The 19456-nt window shown below is 25.8% G+C and overlaps 2 protein-coding genes across 8 annotated transcripts in view; one reads left to right on the forward strand and one right to left on the reverse strand.

Moving 5' to 3' along the window:
• The window catches only part of LOC127279891 (uncharacterized), a 258929-nt gene that overhangs the window by 53812 nt on the left and 185661 nt on the right, over positions 1-19456 (reverse strand). Inside the window, exons 4-5 of one of the 7 annotated variants that reach the window (XR_007842734.1) lie at positions 3178-3498; positions 2582-2600 (exon numbers count right to left, since the gene is read on the reverse strand). The exons of 4 other annotated variants lie outside the window; for them this stretch is intronic. Coding sequence is in view for 2 of the 3 variants with exons in the window: in XM_051302534.1 (XP_051158491.1) it covers positions 3248-3498 (251 nt within the window). In the remaining variant the exon portion in view is untranslated. Of the gene's footprint in view, positions 1-2581; positions 2601-2975; positions 3499-6537; positions 6775-19456 lie in introns of those variants that run through there. 2 more of the 7 variants (XM_051302534.1, XM_051302538.1) reach the window with 2 other exon arrangements.
• On the forward strand, positions 719-18505 carry LOC127279906 (uncharacterized). The gene is made up of 4 exons (XM_051302565.1): positions 719-1387; positions 16084-16291; positions 16688-16836; positions 17794-18505. The coding sequence occupies exons 2-4, from the start codon at positions 16102-16104 to the stop codon at positions 18025-18027; spliced, it is 573 nt and encodes a 190-aa protein (XP_051158522.1). The 5' UTR covers positions 719-1387; positions 16084-16101; the 3' UTR covers positions 18028-18505.

Genomic DNA, 19456 nt, shown 5'->3' on the forward strand with positions numbered 1-19456 from the left:
TTATTAGAAGAAACAAATTTTTATTTTGTTTATGACAATCCAGGCAGTTTGAGATGCCTTATTATTAATAGCAGGATTTTCATTTTAAATATTTCAAATGCTTACACTAAAGGAAATTTATTTATTTTTTACTGCATAATTCAAAAAATTTCTTAATCTTGAACCTCCTATTGTTACTAAATGGTTGAGCTAAAATGAAAAATTTTAATTTTTAACATAACAATTAAAATAATCATCATTAATTTGTGTGCATATTATTTGAGATAAAAAATTATTTAAAAAATTTCTTGCCAATGATTTGCGTAATTTTTTTTGTGCTTCCTCGTTTAAAAAATCAAACTGATCAAGTGTACTAATAGGAAAACCTTGAAGGGGCTGATAAAGAGTGTCATTGAAATTTGTATCTCCAATTTTTGAAAAAGAGAATTCTTCCAGAATCCATTCATTTTGATTCAATAGCTGTGTATTCTGATTTTGTATGATGCTGGATTTATGCACAAACACGAAAATGTTTTTAATGAATTTAATAAATCATGTAAAAATATATTATAATATGGTTTCTATATAAACATTTTTATATAAATAAGAATTTTTAAAAAATTAAGGAAATAAGCTTTATTCAATTATATGTTAAGAAAAAAGCCAATTTATTAGAAATGAGTACATATTCATATGATATGAATAAATTATTTTAGTTAATCGTTTTCTTTTTGCACTGTATTAAAATAGACTTTCCTTTATTATAAATGTAATTTTTAAAAATTGTAATTATCAATTTAAATGAATTTTTTAAACTTTCGCTTACGATAATGCAATTCTTGAATCTTCGAGTTTTAACAACCTTATCTGCTCATTCTTTATCCAGAACATCAATCTGCAGTTGACATCCACTATCCCCAATAGAATTACTTCAACTCATAGGCGGAGGAGCCTGATTTTGCGATGGATCGAAATTACCAGTGTTGAAATTGTTTAAATCTTTTAGAAGTGTATTCCTGTCAATCTGTGTTTCATACGGCTCGGTAGCAGTGTTTTTTTTAAAAAACGAAGAAACCGTGGGTGTTATTGATGTATACACTCTGAGTGCTCTGAGAGAGCGAAAAGGTGCTCAACTCGATTTTTGTGATTTTTGAGAATTGCATTTGTGGGAATCCCACTTAAGATTTCCATTCAACAGCAATCCCTTCTACTTTCAGTTTTCACGCTTTATATCATTCTGACCACGCTGCCTGACACGCAAAGTCTTTACATTTTAATTGATTTTAATTTTCAACTATGTCAGAGAAGAGAACACAAATTATTATAAACGGGTTACTTATTTCAGAAAATAATCAATTAATTAAAAAAGACGGAAAAATCTTGTGCGACATAACAAATCTGAAAAATAGTAAGTGTTCTCAATTTTTATCTAATATTTTAGAATTTATTTTTTATGTAATAATAATATACAATAAAAATAATTATGGGTCATTATCAATAAGTAAGTATAAAAATTGTAAATTTTTATTTAATCTTACTTCAAGATATTAAGTACTAACACCAAACATAACCTCAAAATAAAAAAGCCTTATTTTTTAAATTATATGAATTAATAAAATAAATTTATCAATTAATTTTTTTATTATTAATTTAATTAAATTAACTTTAACATATTTTAAAGAATCATTAATATATCCAGTTTTAAAAAACAAATAGTTTTAATTAAAATTATTGTTTCTAATAATAATAATAATAATAATTATATTATACCTATAAATTATCACAAACTTATAGAATACTATTTTCAAAGATTAGATTAATACTGAAACTGTTTTTTATGTTATTGGTATAAGAACATGAAGCAAAACATTAATTTGGTCTGAATAAACATTAGAATGGACGATGGTAAACGCAAATAATAAATGAAATCTATTGAAACAACAGAGAATTATTTCTTGAAGTTTTTTCGAGGATTTCGACATACTTGTCGAAACTATTCATAAATCTGTTTTGAAATTTTTCTTGTCTCTCATATTTATTTTCGATTAATGCCACCAACTTCTGTTGGGGAGGAGGAGATCTTTGTCTCCTTTGTTTTTTTTTGGCGCTTCATTTCTTCGTCGTTAGAGCTTTCTTCAGAGGAATCTTGGCATTTGAAACCATTAAAATTTGACGCAGTCAAATACTCAAGATGTGCTAATTTCTCGAAACTTGACTAAAAGTCAAAATTTGAGTACATTTCTAATAAATACTTTGAAAGGTATTAATTTCTCGTGGAATAGCATGTACAGGGTCGCCACAAACATTGAATTTAATTTTTTCCTGATCTCCAGATGGGCTTTTATTTTTTAACCAGACCCAAATAAAGAAAGTTCAAGATTTCAATTTCGAATTAAGAAAACAATAAGTTATTGAAATAAAGATTTGAATTACATTTTTCTTATCATTATTAAAACTTTCATATTTTAATCACTTTGGTGAATCTCAGACTTTTTCTTCTTTCTTGTCATCAATCTCAATATCCCAAATTTCTGCAAATCGAGGCAACCCTGTTACCCCATATTTTCATTTTTGATGCTTACTTTTGGTAAAAGAAGTTGTCTCCTTTCCAGTGAATTTATCTGTAAAATTTTCAAAAAAAATTGTATAAATAACAATTAAAATAAATTTAATAAAGGTTGAAATCAAATTAGATAAAATACAAATTCTCTCAAATAAGTTTTTGGTTGATATAAATTCAATTTAAATCATTTTTGTAATATGAACTAGAGGTGTGCAAAAATCGAACTGAAAAATTTCGAATCAAAGGAGCTAATCGGAATTCGAAGTTTCGAATTGTGATTTGGTAAAACTCGACTCGAGTTCGAATCAAATCAGACCGGACAATTAAATTAATTAGTTGAATTCGAAATTTTTATTTAATTTAATTTGTTAATTATATTAATTAAATTGAATAATTAAATTAAATTAACTAAATTCGAAATTTCAAGTTGCCACAACTCGACTCAGTTCTATTAGGTTAGAGAGACAAAAATAGCCATTTTCGACAATTTTGTGAATTTTTTGTAGTTTACCAAAATATTTTTAAAACCCTATACGTAATAGTATCGTACAGTACTACCCGGTAAGAAGAGGTCGATTAAAACTTTAGTTTTACATTAACTTTGAAGCTAAAACGAAAAAGGTGTTACAATTTACCACAATCACGACGCCTTTTTAGATTATCCGGTTTTGACATCTCTGATGAATCTGCTGCCTCATCTTCATGTCATTCGTTCCTATAGTATTTCGACATCTTTCCCACTTTTTCTGTGGACCCTGATGCATGCTCAAAGGGCATTGTTACCTCATATTCGTGTCCTTCGTTTCCACAGTATTTAGGTACTATCTTTGTCGCATTTTCTGAGGGCCCTGAATCAAAATCTTTTGAAATACCCTCAGCGGTATTTCCAGCACATGACATCTTTTCCTGCCATTGAAGCACTAATTCTTCAGTTAAGTATACATGATACCTGGAATCTAAAAGAAGATTAATTAATTTATTACATTTAAAATTTACATTTAGCACCGTACCAAATGCATATTTTACATATTCACCGATTTAATCCTACTTAAGTGGGTGTTCAAATCGATTAGATTTTTATTCAGAGCTTCAATGGAAGCGTATATTGCAATAATAGAAGTTTCTCTACAATAATTAATAAATAACAATTTAAAAATTTCTAAATATTATTTTAAATTTGCAAATTTAGTTATGATTTTTAATTAAAGACATATAAAAAGAAAAATTATTCAAGAAATTTAGAAAAAAGCAAACTAAACCTAACTTCTAACTGCGAACAAATTACCGGAAAAGAATTATTATATATATATATATATATATGGGCAAATCCACAGAACCGGCCGATTTTTACTTATCAAGATGAAAATTTTCCAAATAGCAAGCACACCTTTTATTTATGGTTTACTTTCTTTAAAATATATTCAAGAACAATTATCTTCTTGCGTGATTCATTTTATTTTAATGCCGTTTGAGTTAAAAGCCAAAAACGAAAATATTATTTTTCTTCTGGAAATTATAATTATAAATGGCATTTCTTTGTTTTTTTTTATATATTATTTGAAATATGTGCAAAACATTTTGAATAATAAAATATGATAAAATACAAATAATTAATTTTTTAATTATCAAAAATAAATTATTTATATTTTATCATATTTTATTATATATTATATTTATTAGCATTTAATTTTTTATTTCTGTAAATTAAATTGTTTACTTACTAATTTTGATATTAACTATTTTAACCAACAAACTGACATTATTGACATCGATTTTGATATAACTTTGAAAATAAAACAAATGAAAGGATAATTCATTTTTCACGATTAACTAGTTAAATTTCGATAAATTTTTTTTTATTTTTAATTTTTAGACGTTATAAATTGAAAATATAATTTGGCGTTTGCATACAAGAATTATAATAATGTCTTTATATAATCACACATGTTTTCAACTCATCATATTTTATCCTGTAGTTGTGCTACTGAAAAAAGGCTAAGTTGAAAATGGTTCACGCTTAAACATAGAGTGATAATTATTGGAATATTTTCTTTAATTCTGATTGCACTCTATTCTATGATACATACATTTGTTCGTCTGTTCACAAGCAATAAGCTCCAATTTGAAAAATTCAAATCGAATAATCGCCGCAAAAGATATTTACAAAAATGTATAGACATTTCATTATTATAAAATAATGAGTAACGCTACTTTCAACGACTATCATTTCTTTTTATTTAAGAGCACATATTTTTTATTACTTTCAAAACATTCTTCAATAAGTAAACTATAATTCACCACAGTTTGGAATTGTTCGGATCTATGCCGAACAAGTTATACCTATAAGAATTAAAATTTATACCTGGAGTAACACCGTAAATTTCATTTTTTAAGTTACTTAATTCGATTTTATTTTTTATAAAAGACTAGAAGGTTCACATTTATTCAATTTTCTTATTTCAATAGGTTCTCAGAGATATTACAAAATGGTTGAAGTATGAAAATAATTAATATAATACTTCTAAAATAGAAAAATATGTGAGTAACATGAAATCGGCCGGTTCTGTGGATTTGCCCATATAGGTATAATATAATTATTATTATTATTATTATTAGAAACAATAATTTTAATTAAAACTATTTGTTTTTTAAAACTGGATATATTAATGATTCTTTAAAATATGTTAAAGTTAATTTAATTAAATTAATAATAAAAAAATTAATTGATAAATTTATTTTATTAATTCATATAATTTAAAAAATAAGGCTTTTTTATTTTGAGGTTATGTTTGGTGTTAGTACTTAATATCTTGAAGTAAGATTAAATAAAAATTTACAATTTTTATACTTACTTATTGATAATGACCCATAATTATTTTTATTGTATATTATTATTACATAAAAAATAAATTCTAAAATATTAGATACAATGTTTAAAAATATCTTTATATAACGTTTTAATTTTTTTATCACAATATTAATCTATTAAATACAGTAAATTAGACTTATTTCCCCCTGGCGTACTGTGTACACAATTTTTGGGGCATAATAAAAGAATAATACTTCCATATGGACACTGGAACCTAGGGTATCTTTTTGATGTTCTTAGAAAATCCTTAGGACATCTATGATCGTTCGAAAAGACATCATCATAAGAATGTCCTACATACATCCTATGTCCCAGTGTCCACTGGGTTGAAAAGTATACATGTAGAAAGTAAGTTTTAAGTTCGCATGCTTTAAGTCCATCTGTAATTCTATAGAAAATATGTTTTTGTATCCATAAAAAAAAATTGTTGAATAAAAAAATTTATTTTTACTATTTTTGAAGCATGTTTTTGAATAAAAACATTGCGTTTAGGTTCAAAATGCTAAAAAATACCATTGATATTCATTTTATGTACTTAAGAATTCATTTGTTTATTTTTCCAACTAATTTCAAATCATAATTTTATAATTTTTTTCATAATTTATATTTTTTATTTTAAAATTGTGATTTGAAATTAGAAATATGAACAAATGGTTTCTTAAATAAAAAAGATGAATAACAATGTAATTCTTAGCATTTTCAATCTAAAAAGAATGTTTTTTCAAAAATAATGCTTTACAAATATTAAAAATAAATTTTTCCATTCGTTAATTTTTTTATAGATACATAAACATTTTTTCTACAAAATTACGGATGGATTTTAAAATCTATCAATTTGTTAGGAAAATAAAAATTCAAAAAAAAATAAAATGTTTTCTGAACGATTTTATTTTACGACCATTCAATTGCTCTCAAAAAATTACTATAAAATTTGTTTCACATAACAGAAAATATCGTTGTAGTCTCTCATTAAATAACATTTTTCTCTGGGTGCATTAACCGATTAAAACTTTAAGGCCTTCTCATTTCCAAAAGCATTTCCGCAATTGCGTCTCTTTTTTCTTGGCCAGGAAGATTGTTTCCCCTATCTTCAATGTTTTGGTCACCTTCTTCTTCATATTCAACATTTCCCACTTCATTCAATATGTCTTCGTTTACTTCATCATCTAAATCAAGACATATGTTGTGCAGTACACAACATGCAGCAATCATTAGAGATCCATATTTAACTTTTTGTAAATAAATATATTTCATCCTGCGACAGCGACCTTTTAGCAAGCAGAACGCTTTTTTTTTATTGTACACCTTCATTGTACACCTCCATGCAGTGTTGATTGACACACCGAACCGATCTGCCACCGATCTAAAAAAATGACAAGATTGATAAGTTTTATTCATTGATCAGAATAAATTTCAAGATTCACAGAACCCCGCACAAAATATATTTGAAAAAACTTTCAATCAAATTATTGAAACTTCCAGGAAAGTCTCCAATTGTAATTATAAAAAATTTTTTCCTTTAATAAAAAGTCGGTTTACGGATATATTTATTCTCTATGAGTGTTGATAGTTAAATAATTTTAGTGGATAAACGGACCCGTAAACCGAATTTTTGTCAGAGAAAACTTTTTTTTTTAGAATTACATTTTGAGTTTTTTCTAGAGACTTCGATTAATTTGACCGAAAGTTTTTTTTAATTATGATCAATTATAAGTTTGATCCATGTTTTTTTAAATTTAAAAAATACGTTTCCACATGCTCTAAACCAACGGATTAACGCTCGATAGATTGTGACCGAGCGTTGAGCCAGAGTAAGAGAACTAACTGAACATATCTAATTTAGAAAAAAACAAAAAATTACCACACGTTTTTACTTAAATGTTACTAAAATCTGAAGGCTGTATTGCAAGCATGTCAAGTCCAGCTAGTTCTAGTCAATCAGAACGTACCATTACACTAACCACTGGGTTGAAAAGTATACATGTAGAAAGTAAGTTTTAAGTTCGCATGCTTTAAGTCCATCTGTAATTCTATAGAAAATATGTTTTATATTATAAATAATTATTTTAAAATATTATTTTAAAAATTTTGAACTCAAACTCTTCTAAAATTTAATTTTTTTTGCTAAATTAATTACTTTCAATAATTTAAATGAAATTCATTAAAAATTCCATTATTTAAAACATTTTTCAATTTAAAATACACTGAAATTCAATTATTGTTTAAAGTTTGTAAAAAAAATTTTATTAACTCAAATTTGAGAAAATTTCAATTTAAAATCTCCTGAAAATCAATTATTTTAAAATAATTTAATTTTTGTTTTAAATTTATATTTACGAAAATTTTGATTAAAAATCTCCTGAAATTCAATTATTTTCAACAATTATAACTGCAACTATTTTAATATTCAATAATTTTTCAAATTTTTAACTTAAATTCCTTGTTGAATTAACTATTTCTGATAACTTTAATTTAAGCCTTCAAAAATTCCATTAACTACCACATTTCTCAATTAAACATTTTTAAAAATTGAATTATCTTCTGAATTTTGTAAAAAATCTCCATTAATTCCAAAATCTCTTTTATATATTTCCTGAAATGTTAATTATTTCCGAAAAACTTAAATATATCTCTTCCAAATTCTTCCTTAAATTAATATTATTTCAATCGTTCTAATTCAATTTTTCAAAAATACAAATTTTATTATTAAAAATTCTTTAAAAATAAAATACTGTTTAAAATTTTGTCAATAATTATAGCAATTCAAATTTACAATTTCAATTAATAAATAAATTTTTTTCAATAATATTTTAATCAATTTCTTCAAAAATTTAATTATTTAAAACATTTGCCAAAATTCTGAATTTGAATAATAATTTTTACATTGACTTGGAATTTTTTCTATTTTTAAAGTAACTTTAAATTATTTTTCAAAATTTGTCCTACTAAATTGAAATCTTGAATATTTGTCATAGTTTAATTCTGATGTTAAAAAAAAAGATGTTGAAAATGTTCCTGTTAAACATTCTTATTATATAGAATTAGAAAAAATATATTTAAGTTCTATAAAATAATTAATGTTAATAATAATAAAATATTTATTAATTAATAATAGTTATTAAAAATAAAAAATATCAATTTTATAAAATATTGAAAATGACATTTAAAAAAAAATTTTTGTTTCTATACTTCCTACATATGTTTTAAGATGTGTTTTATATTCATCAAGAAAATGTGTGGTTTTAAAATTTTCACCTGTAGCGTATTTTAAAAAATTTTGGTTCTCTATATAGAAACATGTTATATGAGATCCTGATCAATTGCCCGGATGTATGTATGTATGTGTGTGGATCCCTTTTTTGTTAAGACGATAACTTTAACAGGTTTTAATGGATTAAGACAAAAATTGATAGGCTCATTTATCATATTAATATCTCAAATCTGACCGAAGGATTTTAAAAAAAACCCAAAAAAAAAATTTTATCGTCTTTTTTCCAAAATTTTTTTTTAATCAAAAAAATTTTTAAATAGAAAAATTTAAGGTTATATATAATATTCCTTACGTCAAGACAAATCGATTGGTATATATAAAGTATAGTTTCAATTTAAAATTATTTGTATGTATTATTTGTATTATTTGTAGATGTAGATTACAGGAAAAATAAAGAGAGACCGATTAAATTTGATGGTTATGTGCTAGAAAGGAAAGAAATTGTTTTTTTTTCGAAAAAATTGCACAAAATGACCCTGTCCAGTTTTTTATAATTTATTTCTATATAAAAAAGGGGTTATATTGTTGGTGTACGGAACCCTCGAATTAGTGCGAGTTCAACTTGCCCTATCGAAAATTCCGATATCGAAACCTATATAGGAAACTATATGGGAAACTATATTGTTTCCCATATAGTTTCCTATATAGGAAGCTATATATGAAGCTATATAGTTAACTATATAGAAAGCTATGTTGGAAAATGGGACAGGCAACGATATAGTTTACGATGTAGTTTACTATGTAGGAAACTATGTCAATTCCGATTTTCTTTTTTTTTAATTTAAAAAAATATTATTTAATATTTTTTCACGCAAGAGTATTCTTAAAACTCTACTGAGAATTATTAAACAATTTTTAAATTTAAATTATAATTTAATAAATTATTAAATTTTAAAAGAGCATTTATAAATGAGTTCCCGGTTACACATATGTAACAAATCTAGATCTCTGTTACAAAAAATATATTTGTTTTTATTTAGCGTCAATAATATAAAAAAAAAAAAAAAAATTCTTCCGACGTGTTGACTCTGAGACGCGAACCCTCGACCATCATAGCTCTCAACCGCACTGGGAGCGCCTTAACGGGCTCGACCAGGGGAGGCTATGAAATATCTTGAGAAAATGTCTCTTATAACGAAAATACTTTAAACAGATACTTATATTATTTTGTAAAGTCATCAAACAGTTTTTCAGATGTTTATTATTACAAAGAGTATATTATTGTATACATATATTTTTTTCCAATGGTATATGCGTTTTAATACCCAATTTTATATTCGGAGTTTATTAACATCAACATTTAATTTAGAATGACATGAATTTAAATTTTAATCAAGTGAACTCTGCATAAATTTCAATTTTTTTGGAAATAAATTAAGTAACAATGTTCGTATAGCAAATTTTTTTTAATAAACTAATGTAATTTGTATAATGCTAATACTTAATTACAACTCACTTTAAACCAGAATTTTCTTATATGAAATTAATGTGATCAAACATAAATTATTACATAACTACAATTCAATAATTATTTTTTTTAAACAAGGAAAATAAGTTACATTGACAGAATTCTCAAGTTTTTAAAAGTTCCAAAAAAAAGTTATCAAGCAACAAAAATTTACGCACAATTTTATTATTTTTAAACACTATAATATTAGGGGTACCTCCAATTTTAATAAAACTTGGATCGAAAATTCCGACATCGGAACATAGATTGTAGCCTACATCTGAAACGTTATCTAAATGCATATAGGAAACTATATCGGGAACCATATGGGATGCTATATCGGAAACTATACAGGAATCGATGTTGGAAATTGGGACAGGCAAAGATGTTTTTTCCCATATAGTTTCCCATATAGTTTCCGATATGGTTTCTAAACTAATTTAAAAGAAACCTCTTACAAAGTATTAATTTACAAAACTTTTATAATTTAACAGAATACATATTATTCTAAATGTAATTAAGAAATTTTTACATTTAATATAAAATGTTAATTTGGCAGACATGAAACGTCTTAGGAACGTTCCATTTGCCCACTGAGTAATATGAGATAAAATGTGTAAGAAATTTTATTTAAAAATAGTATAAATTTAGTTGAATTAAATACTACTGCAAAGCATTTTAGCTTTTGGCTATGTTATTATTGTTTCTTATTGTTATTAATATTGATTTTATTGTAAATACTAGAATAATTATTCCTATTTATTAATTGCATGAAGTTTATTCTTGATTGAAATCACAAATTTAGTCTGATATTGGCTACAAAAAGTTGATCAAATGATGCACCATTCCTCATGACTAAAAAAGTTTAATTTTTATAATATTTGTAGTCTTAGGAACATTAGGCATTTCAATACAAATGCAAATTTGGAACTGAACATAAATATTGACAATTAACATTTAGTGACATATAAACACATACTTTTTTAATTTCATGAGAAGGAACAGCAACTTTGTTGTCAATAATTTCTACAATTTTTTTTATCATTCTGCAGTTCTCGTCAATGAAATTTACGGTTACAATTTTTTTTACAATAACATACTCACTCTTTGTAACAGGATCAACTACAAAATTAAACAATTGGACGTAAGTACCATTATATAATATTGCAAAGCTGTTGTTAGAACGCTTGTTATTTTTCAAGCAAGACATAAATAAACAGCTATTTTTTACAATCTTTTTATAAGAAACGGATTTTTCAGAAATGTTCAAATCTATTATCCATTTTTCCTCTACAGATGATGATGGTCCAAAATATCGGATTCCAGAAATTTGTAGAGTTTTTTTTATTCTCACTGTACCAATATTATCATAAAAATCCTTGACTTTAAAGGAACAATTAGGATAAAGGTGATCTTTTAGGAAAAGCATACTATATTGAAGACTGATTTGTCTACAAATTTGGTGGTGAACTCCGTTCGCGGCATGAATTACCTTTAACAATTCTCCGTTTCCGGATTCGAATGCGAAAGCATTATGTGCCCATAGAGGTCCCCAATCAAAAACACTTTTGGATAAATGAAGAAGAATATGCACATTAAATGTCATACTTCTTTTAGTGTATAATAACTCTGTTTTTCCAACAAATTTGTGTAGCAATTCATCAGCCAAGTCTATTTCTGAAATTTTGATTTCATCTTGAAGCAAAAGATAAATACCGTCAACTAAGAGAGTCCAATGTTTAAATAGGTCATCATGTAAAATTGTCTGCAAAATTGGACTGCTATAAAATAAAACCCAATTTTCCCATTCTCTGGCTTTCCAAAATGCCCTTTCAGAAAATAGGCGTGTAAGCCTGCAAATCTGATTTGGAACTTTAATACTATTCAAAGCATTATCAATCGTAGGAATAAAGGTTTTAGAAAATAAACCACCTTTTTCTTTATTCCCAAACCAAATTGTAGCAAACTGTTTTGCTATCCCAGAAATGCAGTGCATACTGTCGAATATGCATCCGTAAATAAAATTAAAATCTATTAAATTTATTAATTGAGATGGTTGTTTTACTCCAAAAACAGATTTTCCTGACTGACATGCGGACTGCATATGCTTTATAGTATCATCATTGTTCCTACTTTTCGGTTTTTCTTTAGTCAAAACATATTTTATAATTCCTGAACGCTTTTTTCTACTATTGAGAACCCATTCTCCAGGATGAAGACATTGGTGACATCCATAACAACCATTAAATTGCACGAATCCCATTACGGGAGCGCGAGCTACTGAATCGCAACAGCATACTTGCGCAAAAATTTTTATGTTCATTTCTTCAACACCTACTTTGCACTTAACCCCAGCAGTTGAAAGAACTTTCATTTTTTGCACAAATGGTTTCAGAAAAACATTCATTTTTGGTTTATCTTTACCGAACCAGAGACCAATTAAAATTAAATTCTTTGACCTAATGTGATAAGGCAATTCGTTTACCATTAGGAAAATGGGCCAAATTGAGTAGGAGGAACTGGTAAATAACGGTGCTCCGTCAGTATTAAATGTAACAGTAGCGTAGCTGCGTTTATCGTTTTCACTTAAATTTTTCACAAAGTTGCGATATAATTTGCCATCATATATATCGCGAATATTGCCTTTATCGTTTATTCTTTCGTTAACTACATATTTATAATAAGTACTGTTACATTCTATTAGTTTTAAAATATGCGAAGAAGCATCCATTGTCACGAAAAAATCTTTGTACTTATAATTTTTTGTGTTAATCTTGGTTTTACACGATTTACATTTTACAAATTTTGTTTCTCGTTTAAATTTACCTACATATGCAGAACATTTTGTGCATGTTGCATGAAGTTCTGTACGATTTTTTGGGTAGAACAATTTATCAATTAAATATTTTGTATTTGGCAAAACGTTGAAAGCGAAAATACAGTTTATTAGTTTAAATAGATTTGTGATTTCTATTAATGACAACGCGTGTACTATTGCATATTTTAGAATCATTAATAATAATTCACTAGGAGTAATCTTTACTGGCACTTGTATTGGAGTTGACATATTATTGTTACCAATCACCTCTGCTATGGATGAGAAACAATTTCTATATGGAAAGTCGTTATTTTCAATTGGTTCACAATCTTCAGCCAGGGAAAGGTTATCGTCATCTGATGATTCCACAAGAAAATTGTCCTCCATATCACTCTGAAATATAATTAAACTTTCTTAGAATATTATAACCAAGATGTATTTCAAGATATTGTATAAATATATAAAATATTACAGAAAACTGCACGTGATCATGTACAGAATTTTCAATACAGTAATAATTAAAAAATACGACTATTATTATATTTATTATTATATTACATGTAATATATTATTATATTATATATAATATATTATTATATTATATTATTATATAATAATAGACGCTTAAAATGAAGAAAGAATATTTCAAATATAATAAATGCTCAGCTTACCTGAGCATATGACATGTTGGGGCATTCTAATTCATCGTCAGAAAATAGTTCCACCACTTTTTCAATTTGATCAGCATGATTTACTGTGCATGGATTAAACAGTTCATTTGTATTTCGTTCAATTTCAAACTGATCATTATTATCATTTATTATGGTTTCGTATGCCTGTAATTAAAAACACATTATTGAAACAAAAAATATATTTATATAAAATTCTATTAATATATTTTCTTAGATTTCTATATTATTATTAAAAAATTTACAAATTATACAAATAATTATACTCTCGTTCAAAATATTCTCTTGTATGGATAATTCTGGTACAAGTGCATCATTTCGACTTTAATATTGCAATATATTTTTAAAAATTTTAATCTTTTCTTGGCTTGATGTTATAACCTTGATTATTTATCAAAATGACATATTTTCCTTTATTTACAATAAATATTTTAAAAATTATTTTAGTTCAATGTTTATTAAAACTCTGTTTATGGGAATGTCAGTCCCATGTGAGAGGAAGCGAATTAACCGAAAGCAGATTTTTATGAGAGCGTAGAGGATAGTGCAACAGTTAGTAAATGGATCTTATAAATTTGACTAGGACTTTAAAAAATTTAACGATTTTCAGTTTACTTAGGCCTAATATAGATATGTAATCTTCTTACTATAAAATTTTCTTCTTCTGAAAGCGCAATTTCAAGGTTTCGATCACGTTCACTCATGGTGTCGTCTGAATCATATTCTTCAATGAAAGGCAATTTTTCTGTTTCTATCTGTATTTCAGCATTTTGTTGAAAACAAGAAAATGAAGATCCACTACCCTGAAAAAAATTTCCATGTAAATCTGCAATTTCGTCATAAATTGTTATTTTTGTATCAATATGTTATAATGGTTTCACACTTCTCCATTACGCTGTTTTTTATTTCGGTACCACGTAGAAGATGGCATAACATTTTCCGATTCTGGATGTAAATATTTCTTATATCTCTTTGGTCTACGGCTATTGTTCATGATGTTATCTAATCCCTAGATTGAAAAAAATGTTATTTTATACGAAATATAAAGCTAAAACAGTTTTTACAAAACATGTTGACTTATGCTTTACTAAAAAAATTATTTAATATTGTTGCCATATACTTAGTGATGAACATAGATTAAAATAAATTACTACATATCGACGCCTCCCGACAGGAAAATGCTTTTCCAAATGTCAATGCAAGAAAAATCTATCTGAGAAACAAGTGCAGTAACACAAATTTATTATAAGTTTAATTTATAATTTATTATTAAATTAAATTAATTAAATTAAAATTTCTTCATAATAATACGTTAACCTTACAAATAAATAAACTTAACATTTAATTATTATTTAAATTTTTTTTATTTAAATTCTGCAGATTTTCTCGAAATCTTCTTGTAAGACGATTTTATGGATAAAATACTGATGATACTTAAATATTGATACAAATTTTTCTACAAATAATATTCTGTCATTGTCACTAATAATCTAAGTTCTGAATTACTGTTTTCCCATAATTATGTATGATGGATATGTATGACAGATAAAAATAGTTAAATTTAGCACATGATGATTGTTATTATCTTATGAAATTAATAAAACAATTTTGAATTTTAAATGACATCTTATGAAAAATATGTAATAATATCTAGTCAATCAAGAACAGATTAATTTTATAAGGGATTGTCGTGAAGATACTTTCAGTGGTGTGTATTGCATCCATAAACTTAAATAGAATATTTTCTTTTCATATGAACAAATGATTGAAATATACTTATAAAGCCAACGATTTCATATCATATATTTATCGTCGATCAGTTTTGAACTTTTTACAATTACCCTTATATGTATAATATGTTTTTGACGCGCGTCTCCCCTTTTTCAAAAAAAACTTAACGTGTATTATTTTCTGCTATATCACCTATTTAATTTAATTGGTAAACACTAAAAAATAACAATTTTACTTACTTGATATAATACTGCTCCTCTTATTACACCTCTTATTATATTATGGTAATTGTAGTCCAATTCAATTATGTAATTTTTTTAATTAACAATTAACAAAAATTAAACTCCGCGAACAAGAATTTGAATGTTAACAGTCAATCCTGGATGCCAGTAAATAATAAGCGTAGCAAACATAGGGATGTTTTCGCTATATGGACAAGGTGAGTTCCGAGGATTGATATATTTTAACCTCAACTTTGTGTCGTTAGGATCCTTATAGTGTTACGTCATTGGCTGATCCAACAGAAACGCGCTTATGCTGATTGGATTATTTTTCCCTCCCTCCCTCCCGCATTTGAAAGTTTTAAAACGTTAAAGTATGCGTAATATCTCCTGTCAGTCACGTGATAAGAGCAGACAATTTTTCTTGACCGAGTAGTGGGTACCAGAAGATCTGCCGGGTACAGTTTTATTGAGTTTTATTTTGTATTTTCTGAGGTCAACTTCGTGTTTGTTATGGAGACTATAAAAGTGGCTCTCGTTTTGTTCCACAACGGTTGTCAGAAAGTGGTGCCAGTGGAATGGATTGAAAATTTTTTTCCAAAAAATGAATCCGACTTCAAACTAAATCAAAAATATAAAATATGGTTCAATGGAAAAAAGGAAAACGATACTCTTTTGAATGGAAACATCCTTCTTTTAGGCCGTAAGTACCATTAAATAAATATTGTTTTTAATTCTTAAACACACATTGTTAATTTTTATACTTTTCTATAAATTTAAAAAAAATTTAAATACTAGAAAGCACGTGTGAAAAATTTTATGCTTGTGTTACTTAATATTGTTGTTATGTCACTGTAATGTTACATTGTAATATTACTAACATTACATGTAACATTACAGTAATGTTACGTGCTACTTCCGAAGATAGAATTAATTTTTAGTTGCATTAGTTACTTCATTTTTAAAAGCTCATGTTCACGACATTACTAATAAATGATTGAAAAAAATTATAATTTTTGTTTTAAAAATATTTTGCAATTTTTCTCTTTGTAATTCAATTTAAAATTTTTTAAATGCTAATATTCTTCTTACATTTCAGTGAGCAAATCGGATATAATTAAGAAAAAGAGTAAAAGAAGATTGAAATATCCGAACAGGCGTAATATGAGTTTCGGTAGTTCTGATATAAGCAGGGCGAAATCTTGTACAAGGTCAATAAATCAAAACAAAAGAAAAAAGAAGCCTGCGGTAAGAGACTTATTGAAATATAAAACTTAAGATTTTCAGCACTATAATAATATTTACGTCCAAAATTTATCTTTATAAATCCTGATTATAAAATAGGAAATTCTTATACAATAATTATATACAATTTTTGAACTAGAACTTAAATGTTTAAAATTTTTCTTAATAAAATTTCTGAATTGCTTTTTTGGTTTAATCAGATTCAATTCCTCAATGTTTTCAATCCAATTTTTTAAAATACACTTATTTTTAAATAAAGAAATTTAATTTCTAACTTAACCATGGAATCACAACGTGAATCAAAAATCTAATTGCATTGTGCTTATTGTATGTTGTTTTATTTAAATCAAATGAATTATATTTAAACCAATAAATTCAATATTTAAAAGTAATAGTACTTAATTAATTTAAATATATGGTTTTTTTATTGAAGTAAATATTTATTTAATGACAGTTAAGTAATCAGTATTTGCATCAAATAATTAAAAAATCAAATTCTTACTATTTCTTATTGCCTTTCATCTTAATTTAGCCAAAATTAAATTTATTTAAAATGTAACCTATGAAAAATTTAATATCCAAAATTATGTGGGTTCTGATAATTCGGTTCCTGTTTCACCTTCATGAATTTTATTTTCATTAATAATAAATTAACTTGAAGTCCACAACGTTAAACAAAAAAGAAATTGTCAATAAATATTTTATTTAATGACAACGCAGCACTATTGATAATAACAACAGAGATATATGAAAAAATAGTATTTTTATTTGCGCTTAAAGAGAAATTAGATATTTCTTAAGATTAATCTAATATTACTTTAAATAAATTTCTTTCATTGATCATCGTTGCAGTCTACGACTTTGTTAAAAAAATATTTTAATAGTATTTTTCTTCTGTAAAATTTATATTATTTTTCACTTCAATAATTTTTCTGTAATGATTTACATTTATGCATATAGGCTGAAAAAGAGAGAGAAAAGTTGACAAGTTCAGCAAACAATAAAGAGAATAAGCGAATTTTAAAAAATTATTCGATTTTAGTGAAGAATCGAAATAGAATTGAGAGTTCTTCATCAGATGACGAAGGAGGAGAAGAAAGTGTAAAAAGTGGTAAGCATTTTTATAATTTTACTTACAAATTTTTTCTTTTTGTCAGAATGCAATGGATGACCGCTTTTTTTTACCGGCCATAAAAAATTTCCAAAGAAAATTATTTTATAACATTATAGTAAAAATTCATACCTTACTTATTTATAAAACAAAATTTTTTTCAATGTAATAATGACTCTTTCTTAAATGGAACATATTCAATAGACAGGGTTGCCACAATATTTCCATTTTGAAATTCCCAGACTTTTCCCGGTTTTTCAGGTAAAAAAGTAACTTTTTCCCTCACTTCAGAAATTTTAAATTGCAGTTGAAATAATAAAGGCGTTGAAAATTTCAAGCTCTTCAAATATAATAAACAAGAAAGAATTTCCAAATTTTTTCGGTCTAATTCGAAAGTGAATCGAGTCGAGTTGTGGCAGCTCGTAATTCGAAGCTTCGGATTTCGAATTGGTTTTTTCGATTCGAATTTCGCCTTGTCTATTCGAATAATATTCGGTTTGAATTAATTACGCACACCTCTAACTTCTATGCAAATTATTTTTATGTGTGATTGCAGTTGAAATATCTGCAAAAAATAATACTAATGATGAGGAAGATAAAGCATCTACAAGGTCATCACCAAGAAATAATATTTCAACTTCTACAATATTACATGAACAAATTCAAGATATTTTAACAAACGGCAAGTAAAATGTTGAATGTAAAAAAAAGATAAATGACATTTCTTGTTTTCAACCTTTTATTATATTACAATAAAAAAATTTTATTTTTCAAGCAAAATGCTTTGAAAAATTTTGCATCATGTAAAATTTAGCTAATATTATATTAAGGGGTTACATACCTTTTTGTAAGGTAAGAATGAGAAATTTTCATGAATTTTTCGTAGGCTTTTCTTTAAAATTTTTGAAAATAAGTAGTACTCGATTGGATGTACTTGTATAAAATTATTTATTAAAAAATATTGGCATTTGTTGAAACTGTGGACCTCTCACGAAAATGCCTAATTTTAACTGTCGATTGCGGTCATTACGATAAATGAGGAAAACTTTAAATGAAATTAAAAAATGAAATAAATTTCCTTCGTTTATTATGTCACCTCGTTTGTGAGTTCGAACAAAAAAAATCTTGGAAAAAATTTCCAGACAACAGGCAATCATTTCTTCTCAAAAATCGTGTTTTGGGAGATCAAAAAACATCTTTTAACAATGAAAAATCATAATGTTTGTTTAAATTAATATTTTTCAATAAAAAAATTTATATAAATACATTCAAACATGTACTACATGATGAAATATATTTGATTTTGAAAAATTCCAAAGAAATGTATAAAGAAATTCATAAAAACTCTTCAATTTTACAGGGAAAAAATGTATGTAACCCCTTAATATTACTTGTTAATATTGATGCAATATTACCCGATCTAGTTGAGAGAATATTAGTATTAGTGGCACGAATATAATAATTTTTTTTTAAATATAAATTATTCAAATCTTTGATAAACTAACTCACTTT

Source organism: Leptopilina boulardi, unplaced genomic scaffold (assembly GCF_019393585.1).
Source record: "Leptopilina boulardi isolate dan_hultmark-lab unplaced genomic scaffold, ZJU_Lbou_2.1 LbouV2_224, whole genome shotgun sequence".
NCBI lineage: Eukaryota > Metazoa > Arthropoda > Insecta > Hymenoptera > Figitidae > Leptopilina > Leptopilina boulardi.